Source organism: Gadus macrocephalus, chromosome 3, assembly GCF_031168955.1.
Source record: "Gadus macrocephalus chromosome 3, ASM3116895v1".
Lineage (NCBI taxonomy): Eukaryota > Metazoa > Chordata > Actinopteri > Gadiformes > Gadidae > Gadus > Gadus macrocephalus.
The window spans coordinates 8,482,554-8,503,267 of NC_082384.1; the positions used below are offsets into that span (position 1 = coordinate 8,482,554).

A 20,714-nucleotide genomic window follows, 5' to 3' on the forward strand; every position below is an offset into this window, starting at 1 on the left:
GCGCACCTCCAATAAACTAATGACAGAGGGCACTCTTGGTTCTAGCCTCAGTTTATATGACTTCCGAGAAGAAGAAAAAGAAGAAGATACTTAAAAACAAATACCAGTCCAAGCAAAAGCCTTAGGAGTGTACTCCAATAGCAGCATCACTAATAGAAATGGGGGAGATGCCGCTAGAACTAAGAAGACATGAACTTGGCTTGAAATATCTAATGAAACTCAAAGGAAAAAGTGAAATGTTACCAACAAAATACCTACTGAGTGATCATTGGGAGTTTATGGGAATAAGAACATCTAAAACTAATGATGTTCTTATTTGCAGAATCTTTGGCACAGGAAATGTGTATTGAGGCTGTTAGTATTTGTCCTCCAGTGTGTCGCTCAGTTGCTCCGTTATGGCTGATCGCAGATCCCAGTGTTGACCTAAAGATTTTGAGCATAAGCAAATCAAGGATGTCAGAGGGTGTAGTAAAAGAGATAGAAGTCTGGCAGCAACAAGTATAGGGAGGGTCAAAGGAGCATGAGAATGGTGAAGTAGCAGTGGGTATTAGCATTCCTGAAATCGGGTACAAAAAAGGATATATAATCTCAGATCACATGTCAGTATTCACAGCAGAGATTGTGGCAGTATGGGCATGATGGATGGAGGATAATAAACAGGGGTATTCAATAATATGTAGTGATTCAGCTGCAGCTTTAAGTTAAATAGAAGAAAGGAAAATCCAAGTCCAGGCCAGATTAAATTGTGAAAATACTTCAGTCTTTACAAAGCAGGGAGAGAGGTTGGGTTTCTCCGGTGATACATTTGGGTGTGAAAGGGAATGTGGAGGCGGATGAAGAGGCAAAGAAGGCGGTGAAGGAGGAAACCTGAGTACATGGGAAAAAAATAAACAGCGCTCTAAAAGAAAGGTGGCAAAAATCTTGGGAGAAGGAAAGGAATGGAAGGGCGTACTTTTCGGTGCAGAAAAATGTGAACAAAGATAGGTGCACTTTTAGGTGTATAAGAAAATATGCTGTAGTAGGCTAATCTCAAAACTGAGGCTTGGACACTGTGGGCTGAGGAGTGGGCTGCCTGGCTCTGATTGGCAAACACCCAGATGGCGAGTGTGAGTGTGGAGATAGAGACTGTGAAACATGTACTCCTCCAGTGTAAGCTCTATTCCAGTCAAAGGAGGACTCTTTTCCGGAAACTTGGATCAGCTGGGTATCAGTTTTTAATATGCGCACTCTTCCGAATCTGGATTCATTGGTTAAAGCAAAGGAATTTTTGAATCACCTTCACAACACTGGAATATATAAAATAATTTAGAGGGAAATAACGAACAGTGGGGGGCAGCAATACGCCGTAGCTGCGTCAAAACCGCCTAAACCAGAGAAGAAGAAGAATAAAACAAATACGGCCAAATATATGTGCTGAAAACATGCTGAAAATCAAGTCTTGCCTTAAATAATGGATTAAATCATGCTTCCCGCTGCAGCTGTTGCCTATTTCCCCTGGGAAATAAACTCTGGTTCCCTGCAGGAAGGAGAATCCGTAAGAACATTTGGAAGGCAAGTGTTCGTAATGAAGGATGTTAGCTGTCAACTGTGCCCTTATCCATGTATGTTCCACAGAAGTTATCCCATTCAAAACAGTAAACTGTGCCACAGAGTTATCACATTCAAAGTAGTGAGGTAGAACCATAATTTCCCTCCGTGGAGTAGAAGTACAGATGGCTGTCGGGAGCAACACATTTAAGAAAATATTTTGGTCGAAGCAGAGCTATTATAGAGTCTCACGAAAATACTATGTAAAAGTCGATATAGTCTTGGATTAACCATTTCTTTTGGCATCAATCTCACTATCTCAATCTCCTTGGTCCATCTATATGCCATTACACTTCCATCTCTATATGGAAACTTTCATCATTATGCTAATTTATAGTCTCAATGACCATTGTGTTAAGCGTTACCTCATTCTGGGATAGATAATGACTCAACAGCAATTTGTCTACATGGAAATATTCTAAATATTCGACATGCATGTCAAGAATTAATAAAAAGTGATACAAATGAAAATGCTTGTTTTAAACCAGTTTGACTTATCGTATCCAGGAATATCAGGAATCAACAACGCTTCTAGACAGGCACCTAAATGTCCCACCCACTTTTCAGATTATTGTACTATCAACCCGAGGAGTCAAAAGCTACACTGACTACACGGCATGCATCAGCACAGCACAAAGTGATCGTTCACACCTTGTTTGTGGAGCCATTTAATGCCATCATAGGAGCCCAGTACATGGTTCTGGGGGAAATTGAAAACTGCGAGGGTAAGGACTCTGAAGAGCACCCAATATTTACACAGCCTACATAGGACATAAATACATTGCATGGTAGTGTTCCATTGGAGGCCCATTAAACCAGGTTGCATTGCTCATAGTTGTGTTGCCTGTGCTCTGTATTAATACGTTATACACTCTCACTTGCTGTTCTTTATTGTTTTCCCTGTCAGGTGGCGTGGTGGTCCGGGCCCGTGTGCTGAACTGTGTTGATGGTGTGAACCTCGCCCTCTTTCAGAAAGCGGTCAATCATCAGAGGAGCTTTTTCCGAGAGTCGGGAGAGCAAAGCAATGCCACCTGACTAGGGTCTGCCGTTTATACAAAAGGGTCTGGTCTTATCTTCTTCAGTCAGTCCCACAGCTATTTGTTTATGTCAAGGGCTCAGGGTTGTGTTACGGTGCTGGTTATGCTGGACAAATGGCAACCTAGAAAGTATTGTTCTGCGCTTTTATGTTGAGTTCTAAAACCTTTTCAGGACACATGCAGGTATTGACTCGGGTGTTGTTGATATTTCTTTATTTCTTTTCCACAGAAAGCAAAATACAACTATGGTTTATTTTGTTTGCGATAACTGGTTGTACAGATGTACATTGTATAATTTAAACTTACTCATATTAGTTTCTTCATCAGGTTTATAACAAGACTGGAGGAGTAATACAAAAAAACAATCTTGGTTAACATTGCACCATGTCCCTTCTTCCACAATAATTTTTTTTTTAAAATATGATTTTTCCCACCTTAGAGCTTCGACAAATAAACAGAAGTAGTTCATAAGCAGCATGTTTAATGAAAGTAGGCTTTGCGGTGGAGTTAAGATTCTGAACAATTATATTTGAGCCCCTTCAAACCTCAATATGACCAAGTTGACTGCATTCTAAAGGCTAAGATCAAGGAAGCATTTCTACTCAAAAATAGTTTGACGCTCCTGTGGCTGGTACTAGCTGACAGTTTAATGAATGAAAAATAAATCATGACTTTTTCTTATATATATTAATTGTTACATTATTTTCGGTGTAGATTCAAGTTATATTTAAAAATATGTTTTAGTAGAAAGAGTAGCTTTAGCGTGCTTTTAACTTTTAGGCATGTATGTTACTTTATATGGTTGCAAACAAAATGGTTGACTGTAAGAATAACTATTAAATTAAGATTGTACAGTGTCTCATTCATCTTTACTTTGCTAAGCACAATGTAGTCAATCAGCCACTAGACTAGATTCCTCCTCATATATTGTAAACACTTCTAGTATCTGGAGTACTTATTGGCGTTGTACACAGGTGTGTAACTTGAATCTTTAGACGATGTGGGAAGCATCGGTAGGCCTGAAACTGGATCTATCTTTGCACGATCCATGGCCTGCTTGTAGTTGATCTTCTCCTTGGTGACCGGGTCTGTGATCTCCTTGGCGTAGCAGGACTCTGACTGCAGCTCTCTCACCATGCCACTATCAAGCAGCTTGGCTCCGATGGCGTCCAGGATGCTTACCCGCCGGCCGGTTTTGGGGTCGACCAGCCCGCCGGTCAGGTGCTGTACTTCCATGTAGCGAATGGCTGTTTCTTTGGGCATCCAGCCTTTTTGAACGGCCTCCCCAACAGCCAAGAGCTCCTTGGTCCTTGGGTCTTCGACGCCTGTGAAGGCCTTCTGGGCATTGAGCAGCCGCTGGAGTTGACTTGTCTCGATGAGGCCCTTGTCGCTCGCCCTGTGGACTGGGTGTCTCTCTTTGGTGTTGAAGTCAATGATGCCACCCGTGGCTGCCTGAGCTTCCAGAAGTCGTTGGGCTGTGACACTGTCTATCATCTTACGCATGCTTGCACTGCGTATTGTGAAGCAGGTGCCAGTGTTTGTGTCAATTACCCCAGCGATTGGGTATATTTCAGTGGAAGCACTGATGGATTGGGAAGGAGTGGATTGTGCTGAGGTGATGGAGCTGGGGATGATTGAGTTGATTTTCGGTGCTTTTTTACCGTCCCCAGCTACGAGTAAGGCAAACTCTGAGATGGGCATCTTGCCGTCTTTGTATTTCTGCAGATCGTTCTGTGTCAGCCAACCTTTTTTAAGGGCATCTTTGATAGAATATTGCTTGCCACTCTTACGGTCCTGGAGTACGGATGATTCACCATCCGGACCCTTCGAAGTCATCTCCTCCCAGTCACACTCAAGCTCCTGCAGGTGGATGTACTGTTTACGGTCGATGAGGCCCTGCGTGTAGGCGTCATAGGGGGACAGGTCCACGCCTGTGTCTGGATCTAAAATGGTGATCTTAGTGGAGACGTGACTCTCTTTGGTTCTGGTCTCTGCATGTTCCTCTTTCTGTAGTTGGAGAAGAAGCTCTCGTATGGTGTTGTCACTCAAGTGGATTTTGTCTTTCTCGCCTAGGATCTCCCTCTCCAAGCGATGGACATCGGAATCCATCTTGATGCTCTTCTGCTTATTAATGTTGGTTCTTTCACTCATAAGCCTCGTCTGCTGCTGGAACGACAAGCTGATGTCATGTTTACTCGATTCAAGGGTTCTTAGCTCCCGGGCCAAGTCATCCCTTTCTCTCTGTAGTGCATCTTGGCTTGCAACAAGGGTCGTGGACTCTCGTGAAAAACTAGACTTGGAGGAAAGGAGCGAGTTGGTTTTTTCAGTGAGGCGTCTGATTTCGTTCTCCACATCCTGCCTGTTAAACCTTTCACGGGATACTTGTTCCCTGAGGCGGTCTCTTTCGGCCTCTACCACCTGATCCTTCTCAATGCGGACGACTTCCTTGTACACTGTCTTCTCGCCTGACTTTTCCCGCTGTAGGATTTCAATCTTGAGAGTAATATTACGGACTTCCCTCTGGATACGAAGCATTTCGCTGGTCTCCTTGTCCATGTCGGACCGCAACCCACTGGTCATCCTCTCCAAGGTTGGGTCTCTCTCAACCTTCAGCACCTCTTCAACAACAATGCTCTCCTCGACAGGTGGTGGGGCATTTTCAAGCTGCTTAATGCGAAGTCTGAGTTCTCTGAGTTCAGACTCAGCCTGGATCTTCTTCTGGCGCTCGTCACTCTCTCTCAGAATCCTCACCGTGTCCTCAACTTTGGTCCTCAGCTGCTGTAGCTCCAGGTCTCTCTGGCGCCGGGACTTGACCTCATCGTCGAGTTTCCTGCCAAGCTTGTCATGCTCCATCATCAACCTTGGATCCTTCTGTAGGCGCACCACCTCCTGGACGACCACTTTCTCCTGGGGCTTCTGTCGCTCCAGAATTATGTACTTGTTCTGCAGGTCAAACACCATCTCTTCAGTGGTGCGGCGTATCTGTGTCTCGTCACGCACTTCCTTCCTCAGGCGGTCTGCCTCTTTCTCGAGCAGCGGATCGTTCTCGTACTTGACAACCTCTCTGGTGAGGAGCTTCGTCTCTACCTTGGACTTCTCCAACTTCCATTGGTCCCTCTCCTGCCTGAGAAACCTCAGCTTGTCCAAGATTGAGTTGTAGGAGTTGTGTATTTGGTTAACTTGGTCGTTGAGCCTCGTGATCTCCTTGTAGTTTTCTGGGCTCCTCTCCTCTTTAACTACCTCTTGGAGGACCTCCTTCAGCTCTACCCGGGGCTTCTCCGAACGGACGACATTCAGATCAGAGGAGACAAGGGTGGTCTCCCTCTCCAATTCTGAGCACTGCCTACTTGTCTCTTGTATCTCTTTCTTTATGCGCATTATCTCCATCTCTGTGTTGGGATCGATGCGGTAAATCTCATTGACAATTTCGTTTACCTCAATTCGTGGCTTCCAGCCTTGCACTTCACGATATCTGTGTTGAAGCTCTGTTATCTCTGTCAATAATTTGTTGTTTTCAATCTTCACCTCCTCAATGTCAGACTGTGTTTTCTTTGATTCATTGATGAGCCCAGGGTCTTGTTCGATCTTCATCACCTCCTTAATGATAACCTTTGGCTGGATGGTTTGAATGATTCTCTCCATTGAATTGATCTGGCTCCTTGTCTGGAAGATGTCATCGTTGATCAGCTTGCTCTTGTTGCCTTCGTCTGAGATCTCCACCTCGAAGTTGCGGACAGCCCTCAGCATGGTCGGATCCTGTTCAACTTTGACCACTTCTATTTTCACCACCCGCTCTTTGATGTTTGGCTTCTTCGCCTGCAGAATGGTGACCTCTGTCTTCATCTGAATGGTTTCCCCTTCCCTCACCCTCATTTCATCCCTCATCCTCTCAATCTCAGATTTCAGCTTGGCCGCCTCGATGTCCATCTGAGGGTCCTTCTCAAACTCTGTCACCTCTCTGGTCACCAATTTTGGAGTGGAGGTTTTTAGGGTTTCTTCCGTGATGGTGATTTTCCTGGTGATCAACTCAATCTCACCCTGGGTTGTGCTTCGCTTCAGGGACTCCTCGTGCAACTTATTTTCGAAATCCGCCAGATCCGTCTCCAGTTTTGGGTCGCGGTAGTAATGCAGCACCTCCGTGTCCTCAACACGCTCTACTCCCCGGCGACTCTTCAGGGACATAAACCTGTCCTTGTAGGTCCTCAGTTCGGTCTCGGTATAAGTGAGCCTCTCCTTCTCCTCATCCAGCTCTTTCTGCAGTCCGTCTGCCTCAGAGCTACTCCTTTGTTGGCTCTGCAGTTGAACACTTTGCTCCACCATTTGTACTTTCTCTTCCTTCTAGAAGATTAAAAGCACATAAAAGAACGATGTGAATAAATACAACTGCAAGTAACCTATTCAAATCTTCCCACTAATTTTTGTGAATGTATTTCACTCGTTCAAGTTGGGCAAAATGGTTGGTTTTGTCACTTGAACAAAACTTTAATGAACATCATTAAGAAACCTTTAACCCTGTGTTGAAATCACAATCTAGTGTAAATGACTGAATCCCACCTGAATTTCCTATCTGGGATCAATGAAATACTATCTTATCTTATCTTACTATCATATCTTCCTTTCTATCGTTCTTTTACCTGTGCAATTAGATTCTTAGACAAGCTCATTTGGTTGAGACGTTGGGTGTTCTCAGCAGAAGTTTCAGCATAACGGTTTACCAAAGTCTTTTCCTGAAAAGCACATAAAAATTGTCATGCAAGGTTCCGCAAAAAAAATGTGAATATGGAGAATGGATTGTAATGTATTCTAATCTGAAATGTTGTCAATGTTACCTGCTGCTGCACTGCATCAGCAAGTGTAGGTACATAAGGCCTCTTTGCAACCGTGGCTCCGGCATCCTCTACATTGCTGTTATATTTGTCGGCATTCAACTCATACACCTGCATGATATAAATCGAGGAAATATGAATATGTTTCATATTTAAAACAAATATTGACACTATTATGTTGGAGCCTTATGTTAGACGTACACTTAGCAGACTCTGCAGGTCCTGAGAAAGGTCCACCGCCCGGTCCATATCGTCTCCCTTCCTCTGCAGGTCCTCCATTGCTCGCTGAAATTAAAGCATAAATTATAATAAAGAAACTATAATATGCATATCATTTCGGTAAAATTCTTGCAGAAAGATTCAAATTACATTTCGAGGAGAAACACTTAAAGGTTGGTTATGGTTACCTTCTGGGAGGCCTCCTTGGCATTAAGCTGTGCTTGGTCATCAGTGGGTTTGAGCTGGTCCACAGGCATGTTGTCCAGGAAGGAATTCAGAGACTTGCTTGTTGCTTGGAACTCCTGGTTCTTGGTTGAAACCTCTTGCAAGAGGTTTTCTCTGATAGGACGAGGATTGTATATTATAAAATCTTTCCTCCAAACAGAAACCTTCCGATAATAACCCACAGCTAAACTCATCCATCATATTTCACGATACACCATTAGGAATCAATCAATCCATTGATTTGTAGTTCTGGTGGTTCTGGTGGTTGCTCACCTCTCCTTCAGCTGGTTGCTGAGGTTGGTGTAGCGGTTCTGCAGCTGCTGGACCTGGGTGCCCTGGCGCCTGATGTCGGGGCAGTACTCCTGGTAGCCTTGCTGCAGCGAGCTGCACAGCTGCTCCGTCTGCTCCAGGTCCTGACCCAGCTTCTTCATCTCGTCCTGGCTCCCTGACACGGCCGTGCGCAAGCTCTGCGCCGGGAAGTGGAGAGCAGACAGTTTTCAGACTTTTTGTTTTCCCCCCCTAAATGATATCAATCTAGAGGAACTTTGTTGTTGTTGTAACTTTTCATCTCTCGATCTGTGTTGTTTTTTATGACCTGCTGACTGCCTTCATAAGAGGATCACCGTTTCTACCCATGTCGTACCTGGATCTCTTGAGTACGGTTCTGGAGGACATTAGGGCTGTCAGCGATCGGACCATCCTCACAGAGGCTCTTTTCGAAGCCAGAGACGATGCCGTCCACCTTTTTGATCTGGTTCTCCAGGTTCAGAGATGCATTAGCTCTACAGAGAAAACACGAAGGAAATTAGTGCACCAACCTTTTAATCGCGCGCCAACTGTTTTTCATTTCAGAAGACTGAACCCTTTTAAACAACACAGTGCATGTCGATGAATACCCAGGCTACACTCGATCTGTGACAGGCAGACAGCCTGACTTACTTCTTGGTGTAGAGGTCGGCCAAGCCGGCAATACTGTCCTTCTTGTTGTTGGCCTCTGTGAGTTTGAGTGGGAGAGCTGAGGAGGAGAGGCTGGCGTCTTTGGCCAACAGGGACTGCAGGTCGGCCTGGGCGGCAATGTTCTGCTGCTCCAGGGCCTTCAGGGCCTTTGAGGCTTTCTATATAAAAGGAGTCACAAACCAAAGGGCTGGATTAAAGAATGAGTTACAATATCCATCATGTTACACCGACGAAACCAAAATGACAGGGTAGAACGAGAATATTAGCCGATTTTTAAAAATATTAAAGATATGTTGATTTGTTGGTCATTCCTCCAGCTCACTGACCTCCTGTTCCTTCAGCCGCTTGGCCAGATCGGCCGCCGTGTTGCCGCGCTCCAGGGGGGCTCGCAGCCGGCTCAGGATGTCCTGCTCCGTCTGGGCCAGGTCGCTGTCCAGCTTGTCCAGCTGGTCGGCCAGAGCCACCGCTTTAGGGTCCATGGGAGCCGCAGACACCGGGGCTGAAGGATAGGATGGACGACGTTGTATACTTAGAAACTAGATATTTATCACAGACAACCAAGCACCCTCAATGAGAGCTCCACTACCCACCCACTATCAACATTTAAAAAAAGATTTTTTTCATTCAGGGGTTGGGAAATATCATTCTGTAATATAGGCGTTCGCTATTTCCACTCGCTACGATGAGATGTGTTGGAGGGGGTTGTAGCCAGTATATTTAAATGATGTAACCTGATAACCCAGGACGGCCAACATTAAACATAATAGCATGTGTTCAACCCATAGAAGGCAATTTGAGTCCATATTTACATCTTATCGTACCTTTTCGCAACATCCATCCATATCCTGTTACCCACTACATCCCTTTTCTTCTCAAATAGTTTTTTTTAATATTTTTTATATGACTACTCCTTCTGTTCAATAAACCCTTTTCACAGAGGTGTCAACGTAAGTGTCACAACACACCCTGACACTTTTATGTACCAGGGTACCGCTAGTAGCCTTATCTTCACTAGTTTACTTGTTTACTGGAACAGCCCCATCATTAGTTTGTCTACAATGGCACCTCTGTGAAACGGGTCTAGTGGGAATGTAGTGAAGGTGACATCATTAGTGCGCCACCATGTGTGATGGATCCGCACCTGCTTGCGGAGGCCTGGCAGTCTGTGTGTTTTGGCTCTTTAGAGACGTCACCAAAGCAGCTCGTCTCTTCTTTATGTCAGCGAGCTCTCCACCCAACCTAGAGAGAGAAGGGATAGAGAGAGGAAGAGTGAGAGAAAGAGAGAGTGAGAGGAAAATGTTGGATGCAAAGAAATGCAGTAGAAGAAAAAAAAAATGAGGTAACGGTCAGAGTAGGATGGAGATGGTCAAACGATTTCCTGCCACAGAATGACGGCCTATAGCTAGTCCGTCATGTGAAAAGCAGAAGAATGCCGGTTTCAGAAGGTTCTTACATGTCCACGTTGTCGATGGCTTCGGGATCAGGTGGGGGGATGAGGAAGCAGACTCCTGGGAAGGTCTTGGTCGTTCCGTCGGGGGACACAACAATCCAGTTCTCTATGTCCGAGTTGGACTTCAGGGTAAACCTCTCCTCTCTGGCCAGAGTGTCCTAGACAGATGAAAAAAAGGAATGATACGACATAAGCTTTAAAAGGAACGGGAGCAGGGGAATTTGAAATGGACTTTTACAAATACTTGAGTGCATTCATAAATCTTGCATTTTGTATTAATTTCTTCATTTGAAAATAAACACACGTTCTTCCCAATATCGCGAGTATCTCAGTTAGTTCAAACTTTGAGCCTGAAAGGTGAAGGGTCGGGCTGTACCTTGTCCGTCTCCCAGTCGCAGAGGGACTCCACGGTGATGGCTCGGGTGGGCGCGATGCGACGGAGCTTCAGGGGCGCGATGGAGGTGCTGCGCCTCCTCAGGTCGGCCAGCAATGCAGCGGCACGCTGGACAGACTTCTCCTCCGTCTGGGACAGACACACAGACACACATTGTAATCCAGGTCCTTGAACCTCACTGCCTGTATCAGGTTCTGTTATCAACAAAGGGGCCTTTATCACAGAGGTGTGATGAAGGCCAGTTGAGATCCTCCTTTGGAGGGCTGAACAAAGGAGCATCTCAGGATGTTATTCATGGGCCCTGGCAGGCCTACAGACCCATTATGTACTTCATGAGCCACACCGCTTTTCATCCAGACAACTGTCAACATAGCATCACGTGGATACAGGTTCAAATCGGACCATCTTGGGGATTTACCCAATTATATACATATTATAATTCCTTTCTTGTAATTTATACTTTAATTTCAGCAAGCAATGGAGGACCTGCAGAGGAAGGGAGACGATACGGACAGTGCGGTTGACCTGTTTCAAAATCTGATCAGTCATATGTATTACAAGAGTAATCAATAATAATGCAAATCATGATTGTATTAAATGATGCAGAATTTTCACAGCACCCCTAATTATGCCTCAAGGCAGGTTGGGAACCAAAGGTAAAAGTAACCATGTGATTTTTCTTTAAGTATTAATTGTTGTAGTTGCTGGCATATATCTTCCCCACCCCTTTTTATACCTCTAGCTGTAGCAGGGTCTGGGAGTTGCTCTGCTTGCTGATTGTTTTGGGGTCCAGGGTGCTGTTGAGTCTGGTCAGTGTCTCCGCCAGCTGCTCAGTGTCCAGTTGGTACTAGAAATGTAAAGCATTCAACAGTTATACAATTTCTCCATGGAAATTTTGCATTTATGAATCCTTTTTGTTCTGCTAGTGACAGTATCACCAGCTGATTGAGAAGATAAATAGGTACTTTTAGTACCTATTTAGTAAGTTAAGTTATCCTTTAGTGAAACTAGAGTTTTTGTGCGAGCATTGCGCACGCTCAACCTCTAGTTGTAATTAAACCCATAGCAATAATGTGGAAACCCCAGTCGATAATGTAACAAATTTCTGAGCGCATAATATAATAACATTTTGCCTTTATCAAAAAATTCCAATAACAAAATTGACATTTAAGTTCATGTTAAACTACCTCTGTAATTTATGAAAATAGAATTATCTTAAATGATTAACTATAGTACTATTTGTGCATAGTTTACCTTCTTGAACTCCTCTACATTGTCCAGATGGGCCTCCTGACAGATGCACAGATTGAGGTATTTCTGCCAATCATTCCTCACCGCATCTTTCTGCATCTAAAACATTAAGATCACACAAAAACTAAACATCATCGTCAACTGAAACAGACTTCATCTCAAAATAGTAAAACTCTGGAAAAGTTTTAAAATTTTGATTGTTAGCTTAATGAAAGGTCGCTATGATTTGTTAAATGAAAGTTAGCTGTGGTTAGTTAAATGAAAGGTAGCTATGGCTAATTTAGAGGTGGAGTGACATTAATACCTCGATAGTGGCACTCGCAGGGTGCTTGAGCTCCAACAGACGGTCCCCATCGTCCTGCAGCTTGTTCACCTCCGACTCGTGGGACAGCAGGCTGTTGCTCTTGAAGATCTGATGGAGGCCCAATCAAAGCTGTGTTATTTTTACATATTTTTCACCATCTTGATGCCGTGTTAAAGATTCCCTTCTGGGTCAAGGTCAATACATGTAACTTTTGCCTCCTACTTACTTACTTTCTATCTATTACACACCTACTACCCAATTATTACATACTTAATACCTACTACTTACTTCCCTAATACCTGCCTACAATCTAATCCTTACCGACTACCTACCTACTAATTGCTACCTAATACCTACCTACCACCTGCCTACTAACAGTTTCCTAACATCTACCCACCAATACCTACCCTAATACCTACTAGGCATCACGTCAAGAATTTCTTGGGATATTTGCTCATGGATTTAGCCTTGTCTGATGGACATTATCCAAATTTTGCGCCAGCGCATTTTGACAGACAAACCTTAGTTCATTACTAAAGGAAAAAAATAAATGCCAATGTGGTTCCCTATCAATGCAAGGGTACATTTTACATTCTACCTAGGTTTTTTAAAACATTCTAAGTACAGCACCCAGTGGTTGAATCCAAGGTAGTCTAGCTTTAAACTGTAAGTGGAACCATCCAAATGATCTCCTCAGGGTTTCATCAGTGTCTCTTTAGTCTGTTCAAAAAGTATCCTCAAGATGGTGGGAATCCCATCTACATGACCACAGCATTCCTCACCTCGTACTGCCTGCGGACATCGGGCGGGTCCACCATGCGGTCACTCCAGTCCTGCCTCTTGATCTTGTCCTGCTCATCTTCCAGGAAGGCCGACTCTTTGGTGCCACCCTGCATATACTCATGCAGGCTCTGCAGGTAGTGTTGACGCCATTTGGAGTTGTCCTGTGAAGACAATGTAACACCCACGATTAAGCAGGGATCACACCAAAACACTTTGTACCGAAACAACAGTTTTGGCGAAATCAATATGCCCCTGTAATGTATTTATAGATTCAATGCATCTGGATAATCCAGACACAGATTTCTGGAGAATTAAAACTGAATAGAAAAACTGCAATGGAATAATTGATTATAGTTTGGAAATACTACCCATGTCTTGGGGACACTTACCAAAAGATTGCTGTATTGTTTCTTGATGGCTGTGTATTGCTCCTGAAAGACCACAACCATTATTAATAACATGAACAATAACATTAATAATTACAATTCAACGTATTTATGAAACTCTTTTAAAGACACTCAAAAATGTATAATTGACAATTGTGTATTCAAAGGACTACTGCTAGATGACTCATTTAGATAATTAACCATTGGTCGGAGAAGGATGTACCGCTGTTGACACTGACTATTGTTGATTCATTTCACCTGTGATGGCTCATGAGCTCCACCTTTCTGCTTATTCTGTCTCCCTGTTTTGTTCCAGTTTATTTTTTTTCTATACTATATAATAGTCTGTCAGACTTTAAGGGCGATAAAGGAACTCCTAAAAGAAACAAGGAGACCGACCTTGTTGCCCACAGAGCCGAGGGAGAGCTGTGGGCTGTAGGCCTCCAGCTCCTTGTGGAGGATGTTGTGGGAGGCGATCTGCTTCTCCAGGTCAGCCATGGTCGGCCCGAACGCCTCCACGTTCACCTCTTTCTGCAAACCCCAAACCACAGTGTGTATGCTTAGTATGAAATCAAATATATGCCAAATATACACATACATATATACAGTATATATATATATATATTTGTATAACAACTTATGGTTTTGAAAACCCTTCCCAGTCTGCTGGATGTTAAGGCGGCGTGGTCCCAGTACCTGCTTCTGGTTGAGCACGGGGCCCCAGTCGATACGGGGGGTCAGAGACACGTCGTTGACCTGCTCATAGACGTCCCGGTAGAACGCACAGTCCTTCAGCCAGCGCTCGTGCAGCCGACTCACACTGCGGTACCACAGCAAAGAAACACACACACACACACACACACACACACACACACACACACACACACAAAGCCATCAATACCAACAGAGGATACACACAACACATTGTAATGCGAGCATCAGCAAGAGCAGTACTCACACTACTGCTCTCACTGTCATTTAGCAGATACATTTTTCCAGAACCGTTGGATAATGGATATATATATATACAATATCCTCACAAAACAATACATTTGTTCAAGCAACAATGTTGTTTACGTTTGATCTATTTGGAACAACATTGGAAACGAGTGTGGTCATCACAGGACTGAGATATAAGCCGATGGTTTGACATCGTAAATCCCCCAGACTGAAGGCGTTAAAGGGGCAGACAGAGTCTGTTGACGCATTCAACGCCTTCCCTTTGGTGGGTGGTGGCCCTGAGCACTCACTCTTTGGAGATTTCGTTGGCCTGGGGATGCTGCATCTTCTTGGCCTTGTCCACGTCCAGGAAGAGGGCCTGGAGAAGCCCCTCCACCTCGCCCATGTTCTCCGAGATCTCATTCTGGTGCTTGAAAGGCAGCTCTTTCTTCTCGTTCACAGCATCCTGCGTGCGAGACATTCCGAGTCACACAGGTGTGCATGATGGGTTTGCTTATATGTGAAAGTGCATGTGCGGTTGTACATGTGTGGTTATAATTATATAAGTGGGTATCTGTTTGGGTGTGTCTATTTGTGTGTGTGTGTGTGTGTGTGTGTGTGTGTGTGTGTGTGTGTGTGTGTGTGTGTGTGTGTGTGTGTGTGTGTGTGTGTGTGTGTGTGTGTGTGTGTGTGTGCGCGTGTAACTAATAGCATGTGTTGTGCAGAAGCTTTACAGCTACTGTGTGTAGTCCCTTCATATAAATGGGCCTGGTATTACTACACAGATGTAATTGTGTAGATGTAAGTGTTTGTTACTGCTGGTTGTTAGACTAAAACCCTCAAATAACTTGCAAAGACACTCCTAGACAAAGACATTCAATAAACCAAAAAAAGAGACGCAGAAGAAGATGGCACACAACTCTACATAACGTGTATGCATTAGGCATAGTTAACACGGGATAGACTCCTAAAGGTATAGTAAACACGGTTCCTGCATGCGGGCTTGCTTGTGTTCGTGCATGTGTGCGTATGTCTTTGTGTGTATGTGTGTGTGTGTGTGTGTGTGTGTGTGTGTGCGGTGTCTCTTCTCACCACAGCCAGGAGCTCCTCTGCTCTGAGTATTTCTTGCTCTACTTTGTCAGCACTCTGCTGCATGCGGGAGATCAGCGTTGCCAGGTGGGTGGCCTGGGTCCTGGGGGACACAACCAGAGACCATACGTCAACACTGACCCACCCATCACATGGCCGATGGGGTTGTGCATTGCTTCCCAAGTACCACGAACCCCACAAACCTAGATTTTTAGATTTTTCCAAAAGGTATCGTTTATATATTTCTTTCTGAGCGGGACTGGTCAATCCAGCTGTTGAAAAGTGCTGATAATACGAAGAAGCATGTGTAATGGAACGTCCATGTTCAGGATTTACATTTGTCTCCAATATTGTGGCAACCCTTCAGGAAGGGCCAAGGAGTAGTTAACCCGGAGACCCATCTCAGTGGGTGGACGGAGCATGGCAGGATCTTTACTTTATAATGCATCATGAGTAAATCCTATTCGAAAAAAAAAAAACAATCAAATGCTAAACAGTAACCCTCTAAGCACCTTTAACCTGCTCTGCAAGAACTGCCAACATAACATGTATTTCTGAATGCCTTCTCATCCCAAAGTGCTCCAAAGATACTCCAAAGAAGCGAGGACAGAGCCTTCCTCAGTATTAATTAATCTCCAACCACTAGACTCAACACCCGAACTGCCACATAGTGCTGATTTAGCTCATATGCCCCCTCATATTGAGCTAACTGAGTTCAATCCCCAATGTGCTGCACACATTGGTTATCAAACCCTACTTATCAAACCTAAAAGTCCTCCTGAAATGCTTATTCCTTACCTCCAACATGATCATTTGTAACTGTACATTTCTTCCTTGCACAAAAGCATAATAACTGAATGGCATATGTGACAAGGTGGCTGATACCAACGTCACATTGTGGTTTTGCCCACAAAACAAAAAAACAGCATTATTTACAGTTCTATACAAGCCATCCCCACCCAAAGTGTTGGATGTTCACTCTGGCCTCACCTGGGAACTTAGAACTCAGAAACTTTCCATGCACTTATTTGTAATAATGACCAGAGTGCTGTTGCCTTCTCTCTTTTTCCTTGATTTCTATTCTTGTAAACATAAAAGTACAGCTTTACTCTTGATAAACCAGAAAAACCAACCAAGCAATTATCAAACACGCAACATGAAAAACTGGTATTCTTAAATAAATATGAGTTAAATATAAATAAACGTACTTTACAATATATTACAACCTTAAAGACGGCCTTCTTATAGTTAAGTGCACCACACACCAGAGCAAGAGCTCAACGATGAGGGACCTAGTAAGCTTGCTTAACCGCATACCGAGGAGGGGAGTCAGAGAAAGCTTACTATGTTGAAAGGGAGATTGATACCAACACCCTCATTTTACCTTTGTAAAAGAGGAAGCTATATGTATGGTGTGTAACAGCGACGCTCAGGACAGAAGAGAAAATTTATTTTCATAGTACTCTCATTTACTCACATTGTAACATAGTAACACACAACTGTTACTTCAAAACGATAGACTATAGAACAACATTGTGCTGGAAACCAAAGCAGGATCAGCAAAGGTTTGGGCTCAACTAATATGTTCACGCGCCAAGAAGTGTATGTTTTAACATATTGATCCCCTCATGTTAATGCTACGCCTGTCTGGTCAGACAGGTTAGTTTATCCCTGCAACCTGCATTTGAACATTCTGTGTGTGTGTGTGTGTGTGCGTGTGTGTGTGTGTGTGTGTGTGTGTGTGTGTGTGTGTGTGTGTGTGTGTGTGTGTGTGTGTGTGTGTGTGTGTGTGTGTGTGTGTGTGTGTGTGTGTGTGTGTGTGTGTGTTTCTGTCAGACTGTATCCTCTCAGTGGAAAGTTCCTAAAAATGTCACTCTACATGTTGATAGAGCAGATGCCGTTTGGTGGCTTTTGTTGTAGGGAAATAGTTGAGGCTTCATTCTTTCAATGAATATGGGATAAGGAACACTAGGCCATTCGCTTTGTTCCGTTCAATAGGTCAGGCAGCATTGTTGTACTGTCTTCCCAATCTCTTTGGTGACATCTGACTCATCTTTTTTAAATACCCATAGCAACAGGCTTTGATGTGTCGTCAGAAATGACACAAAACAAGATTGCTTTGATAAACCCATTAGAAACATACACACGCATTATTAGTATCAACAAGGAGTCACTCACACGCGCGCACACACACACACACACACACACACACACACACACACACACACACACACACACACACACACACACACACACACACACACACACACACACACACACACACACACACACACACACACACACACACACACACACACACACACACACACACACACACACACACACACACACACACACAGAAAGCAGCTCAACCACCCTCTTCTGCGTTGCCCTGAACTCCACCTCGTACATTTCTCCACCTCGTTCATATCACTGTCAATATACTTCCTCTCAAAATCTGTCGGAAGTTATCAGTACAATGGAAGTAGCAGTTAAGGTGTCAGATACTTGATGTTCCTGTCCCTCTCTGAGATGACTAATGAGTCCTGTCAGAGGCCGCCATCCCATACGATTCTGACAGTTGTAACAAGAATGGATATAACAATGAGGTCCTCCACTCCCTTATATGATTGTTGGTTTAAGCTGCCAAATATAATCCCACCCTAATAGCTTGTAACCTGCACGGCTTCAGACAGCAGTAACAGCAGTACGTCACCATAATAAACTCTGTTTACAAAACACACTTGCAAAGTGCTTCACCAAACATATATTAATATATATAATAAATATAATCATGTCCAAAATAAATGTGCTCACTGACTGGAACTGATCCCAGCTACACAGCAATTGAAAGATTATCGTTCATCAAAATGAACCCTGCAAATAGGCTATTATCCTATGCTAATAGCTATTATCAAACGATCGACGTGTCTAACCTCGTTTCAGGAGATGGGGAGAGCAATAAAGGACCCTCTTAAGCCATCCTCAGATATTTACATTTGTTCACCTCAAATAGATATAAGAATGTGAAACTCTGTCATTCTGTTAACATCTTACACCTAAATGAGTCTTTGCCCACTGATACATGCATGACAGGGTAGGATGGAGAATACAGTCATAGGAGCACAGGGATGGCTGCAGCAGTTACTTTCACATCTAGGTACTCCACATGAGTGACACAGCTCTGAGTCTGGGACAGAAGTGAGGAGTAAGGGACAAACATGACCCGGGCATAAACACACACGGTGGACAGACTGAACTCACTTGCTGATCTTCCCGGGGACCTTCACCGTGTTCCCCTTTTTCTTCAACATCCTGAGGGTCCTAGGTTAGATCCCTGGTGAATCACCAACACAATCTCTCTCTCTTTCCCTTTGTCTCTGAGTGGTTCCTTCTCCTCCTCTGATGGAGTCCTCTGGTCTTGTTTCTCTTCCTTCACTGGCAGGATGCCCTGCTCCTCGTACCTTATCTCAGGGTATTTCAGGTGTGTGCGTGTGGACGCTCTGGCCAGTACTGAGTTAAAAGGAGGACACCGTGGTCACCTGGCTCCACCTGCCGCGCCCCGGGCGACGGGAGAGCTCCCGCCCAGTCATCTACCTGGTTTGGTCAGGACCGGAAGAACCGGTTCTCCTCAGCCTCTCCCCGCACAATCCAACGCACCATCTGAAACGTTCCTGCTTGCGGCTTGCCCCGAATCTCTCATTTCACCACGGGGGCCACCTCGTTGCAGGCTGCTTCCTCAGCCCCGCCCTAGCCCGCCACACCCACCGCCATTGAGTCTGACATACCGCCGTCTGCATGCAGGTGTGTGTGTGTGTGTGTGTGTGTGTGTGTGTGTGTGTGTGTGTGTGTGTGCGTGTGTGTGTGTGTGTGTGTGACGTGCTCAGCACACAGTCCTGTAACTCATGCAGCAGCTCACAAAAGAAAAGGATTGGGAAAAGGTTTGTTTATTTGGTTGAGAGTTCATTTTAGAAAGATGTGAAAAAGCTTAGTCCAGCAGGGCCAATACGCCTCACCTGCTGCCATAAAAAAACAGGAATGTTTTAACGTTTCACTTTTAATACTACTTAATACTGAATCAACCTTATATTTATTATGTCAAGTAGGATTTGGCAGCCATCATTTGATCAGACGTTATGTTGGTCAGACAGGTGAACATTCGAATAGTAAATGATTGCCTTTAATAGGACTAAGGGGCATTTTTAGGGTCATGGGGGGGCTGTTGAAAAATAGTTACGTTTAAAGTTGATAGGGACAAAGAACCTTTCACTTTGCGGCATAAAAAGGGTGAAACCCCTTTGCTAGTATGGACGGCAGGGGGGTCGACTAAACGTTTGAGTGACAGCAACAGTTGTTGGCATAGGGGGGCATGCTTGAACCAGGGTTTAGGTGGTCTGCTGGTTAGGTAATAAGAACGGTAATCCATTGCATTCACATTTAGCGCTTGTCAAGACACCAAGAGCACTTTGCTAGGTGAGTTGATGACCCACCTGGACGATGCATGGCTGCAAGTATACACCAGGAACCCCACCACACACACTGGCTCACAATGGAGAGGTTAGGATTGATTCTATCGAACGTAAGACCAGCGGGTGATTATGGGGCCATGTTGGTATGTTTGGAATGATTCTATCAGATTTAGGACCAGGGGGTGATTAAGGGGTCATGCTGGTATAGAGTCAGGTCAGGAATGTGGTCAGGACACAGACGACAGCCACCCTATGCTAATGACGAGTGTCATGGGATCTTAATGGACCTCAAGTCAAGACCTCGGTTTAAATTTCTCATCTGAAAGACAGGACTCTGTAACCTCTGGTGGTTTCATTAAGAAATACTTAAAAATGGACATGAAGAGAAACAGAGATGTCGATCTTGGAGTCTGCAATGTAGCTATACTGTTTAAATCCACCCTAGACCAAAGGCATTAACATTATGACATAGCATCGAAACCCTGAAAGTGACTCTATATACTTATTTTGATACAATGCCCAATTCAATCAGAATATAGTATCTGGGAGTGGTTTAAATGCAATGTAAATGAAGTAAAAATATAAAATCAATAACATGATTTATATATTGTTTACTAATGCACTGCTACTTTTTACGCTGTCCATTGAGCAAAAATGTTCATACCGAGAGACTTTCTGTTGGATTCCCAACATAGCTGTGAGCAAGCCTTACCCCCTCCATTCACCTGGATCTTCATTACATGCAAGTAAGTCAATTTAGATTCATCCTAAGACAACTTCCCAAATTAACATTTCTAG

The 20,714-nt window shown here is 44.1% G+C and overlaps 2 protein-coding genes across 2 annotated transcripts; one reads left to right on the plus strand and one right to left on the minus strand.

Moving 5' to 3' along the window:
* Positions 1-893: 893 nt before the first annotated feature.
* Positions 894-3,036, plus strand: ten1 (TEN1 subunit of CST complex). Its single transcript, XM_060047023.1, has 3 exons — positions 894-1,551; positions 2,155-2,312; positions 2,495-3,036. The coding sequence occupies exons 1-3, from the start codon at positions 1,463-1,465 to the stop codon at positions 2,620-2,622; spliced, it is 375 nt and encodes a 124-aa protein (XP_059903006.1). The 5' UTR covers positions 894-1,462; the 3' UTR covers positions 2,623-3,036.
* Positions 2,821-19,019, minus strand: evpla (envoplakin a). Its single transcript, XM_060047017.1, has 22 exons — positions 18,712-19,019; positions 15,451-15,550; positions 14,670-14,824; positions 14,116-14,239; positions 13,819-13,950; positions 13,423-13,464; positions 13,033-13,194; positions 12,251-12,358; positions 11,950-12,045; positions 11,432-11,542; positions 10,678-10,824; positions 10,305-10,459; positions 9,993-10,090; positions 9,178-9,350; positions 8,834-9,009; positions 8,538-8,676; positions 8,168-8,361; positions 7,858-8,008; positions 7,652-7,735; positions 7,454-7,561; positions 7,259-7,351; positions 2,821-6,962 (listed from the first exon to the last, which is right to left on the minus strand). The coding sequence occupies exons 1-22, from the start codon at positions 18,759-18,761 to the stop codon at positions 3,564-3,566; spliced, it is 5,997 nt and encodes a 1,998-aa protein (XP_059903000.1). The 5' UTR covers positions 18,762-19,019; the 3' UTR covers positions 2,821-3,563.
* Between the last annotated feature and the right edge of the window lie 1,695 nt (positions 19,020-20,714).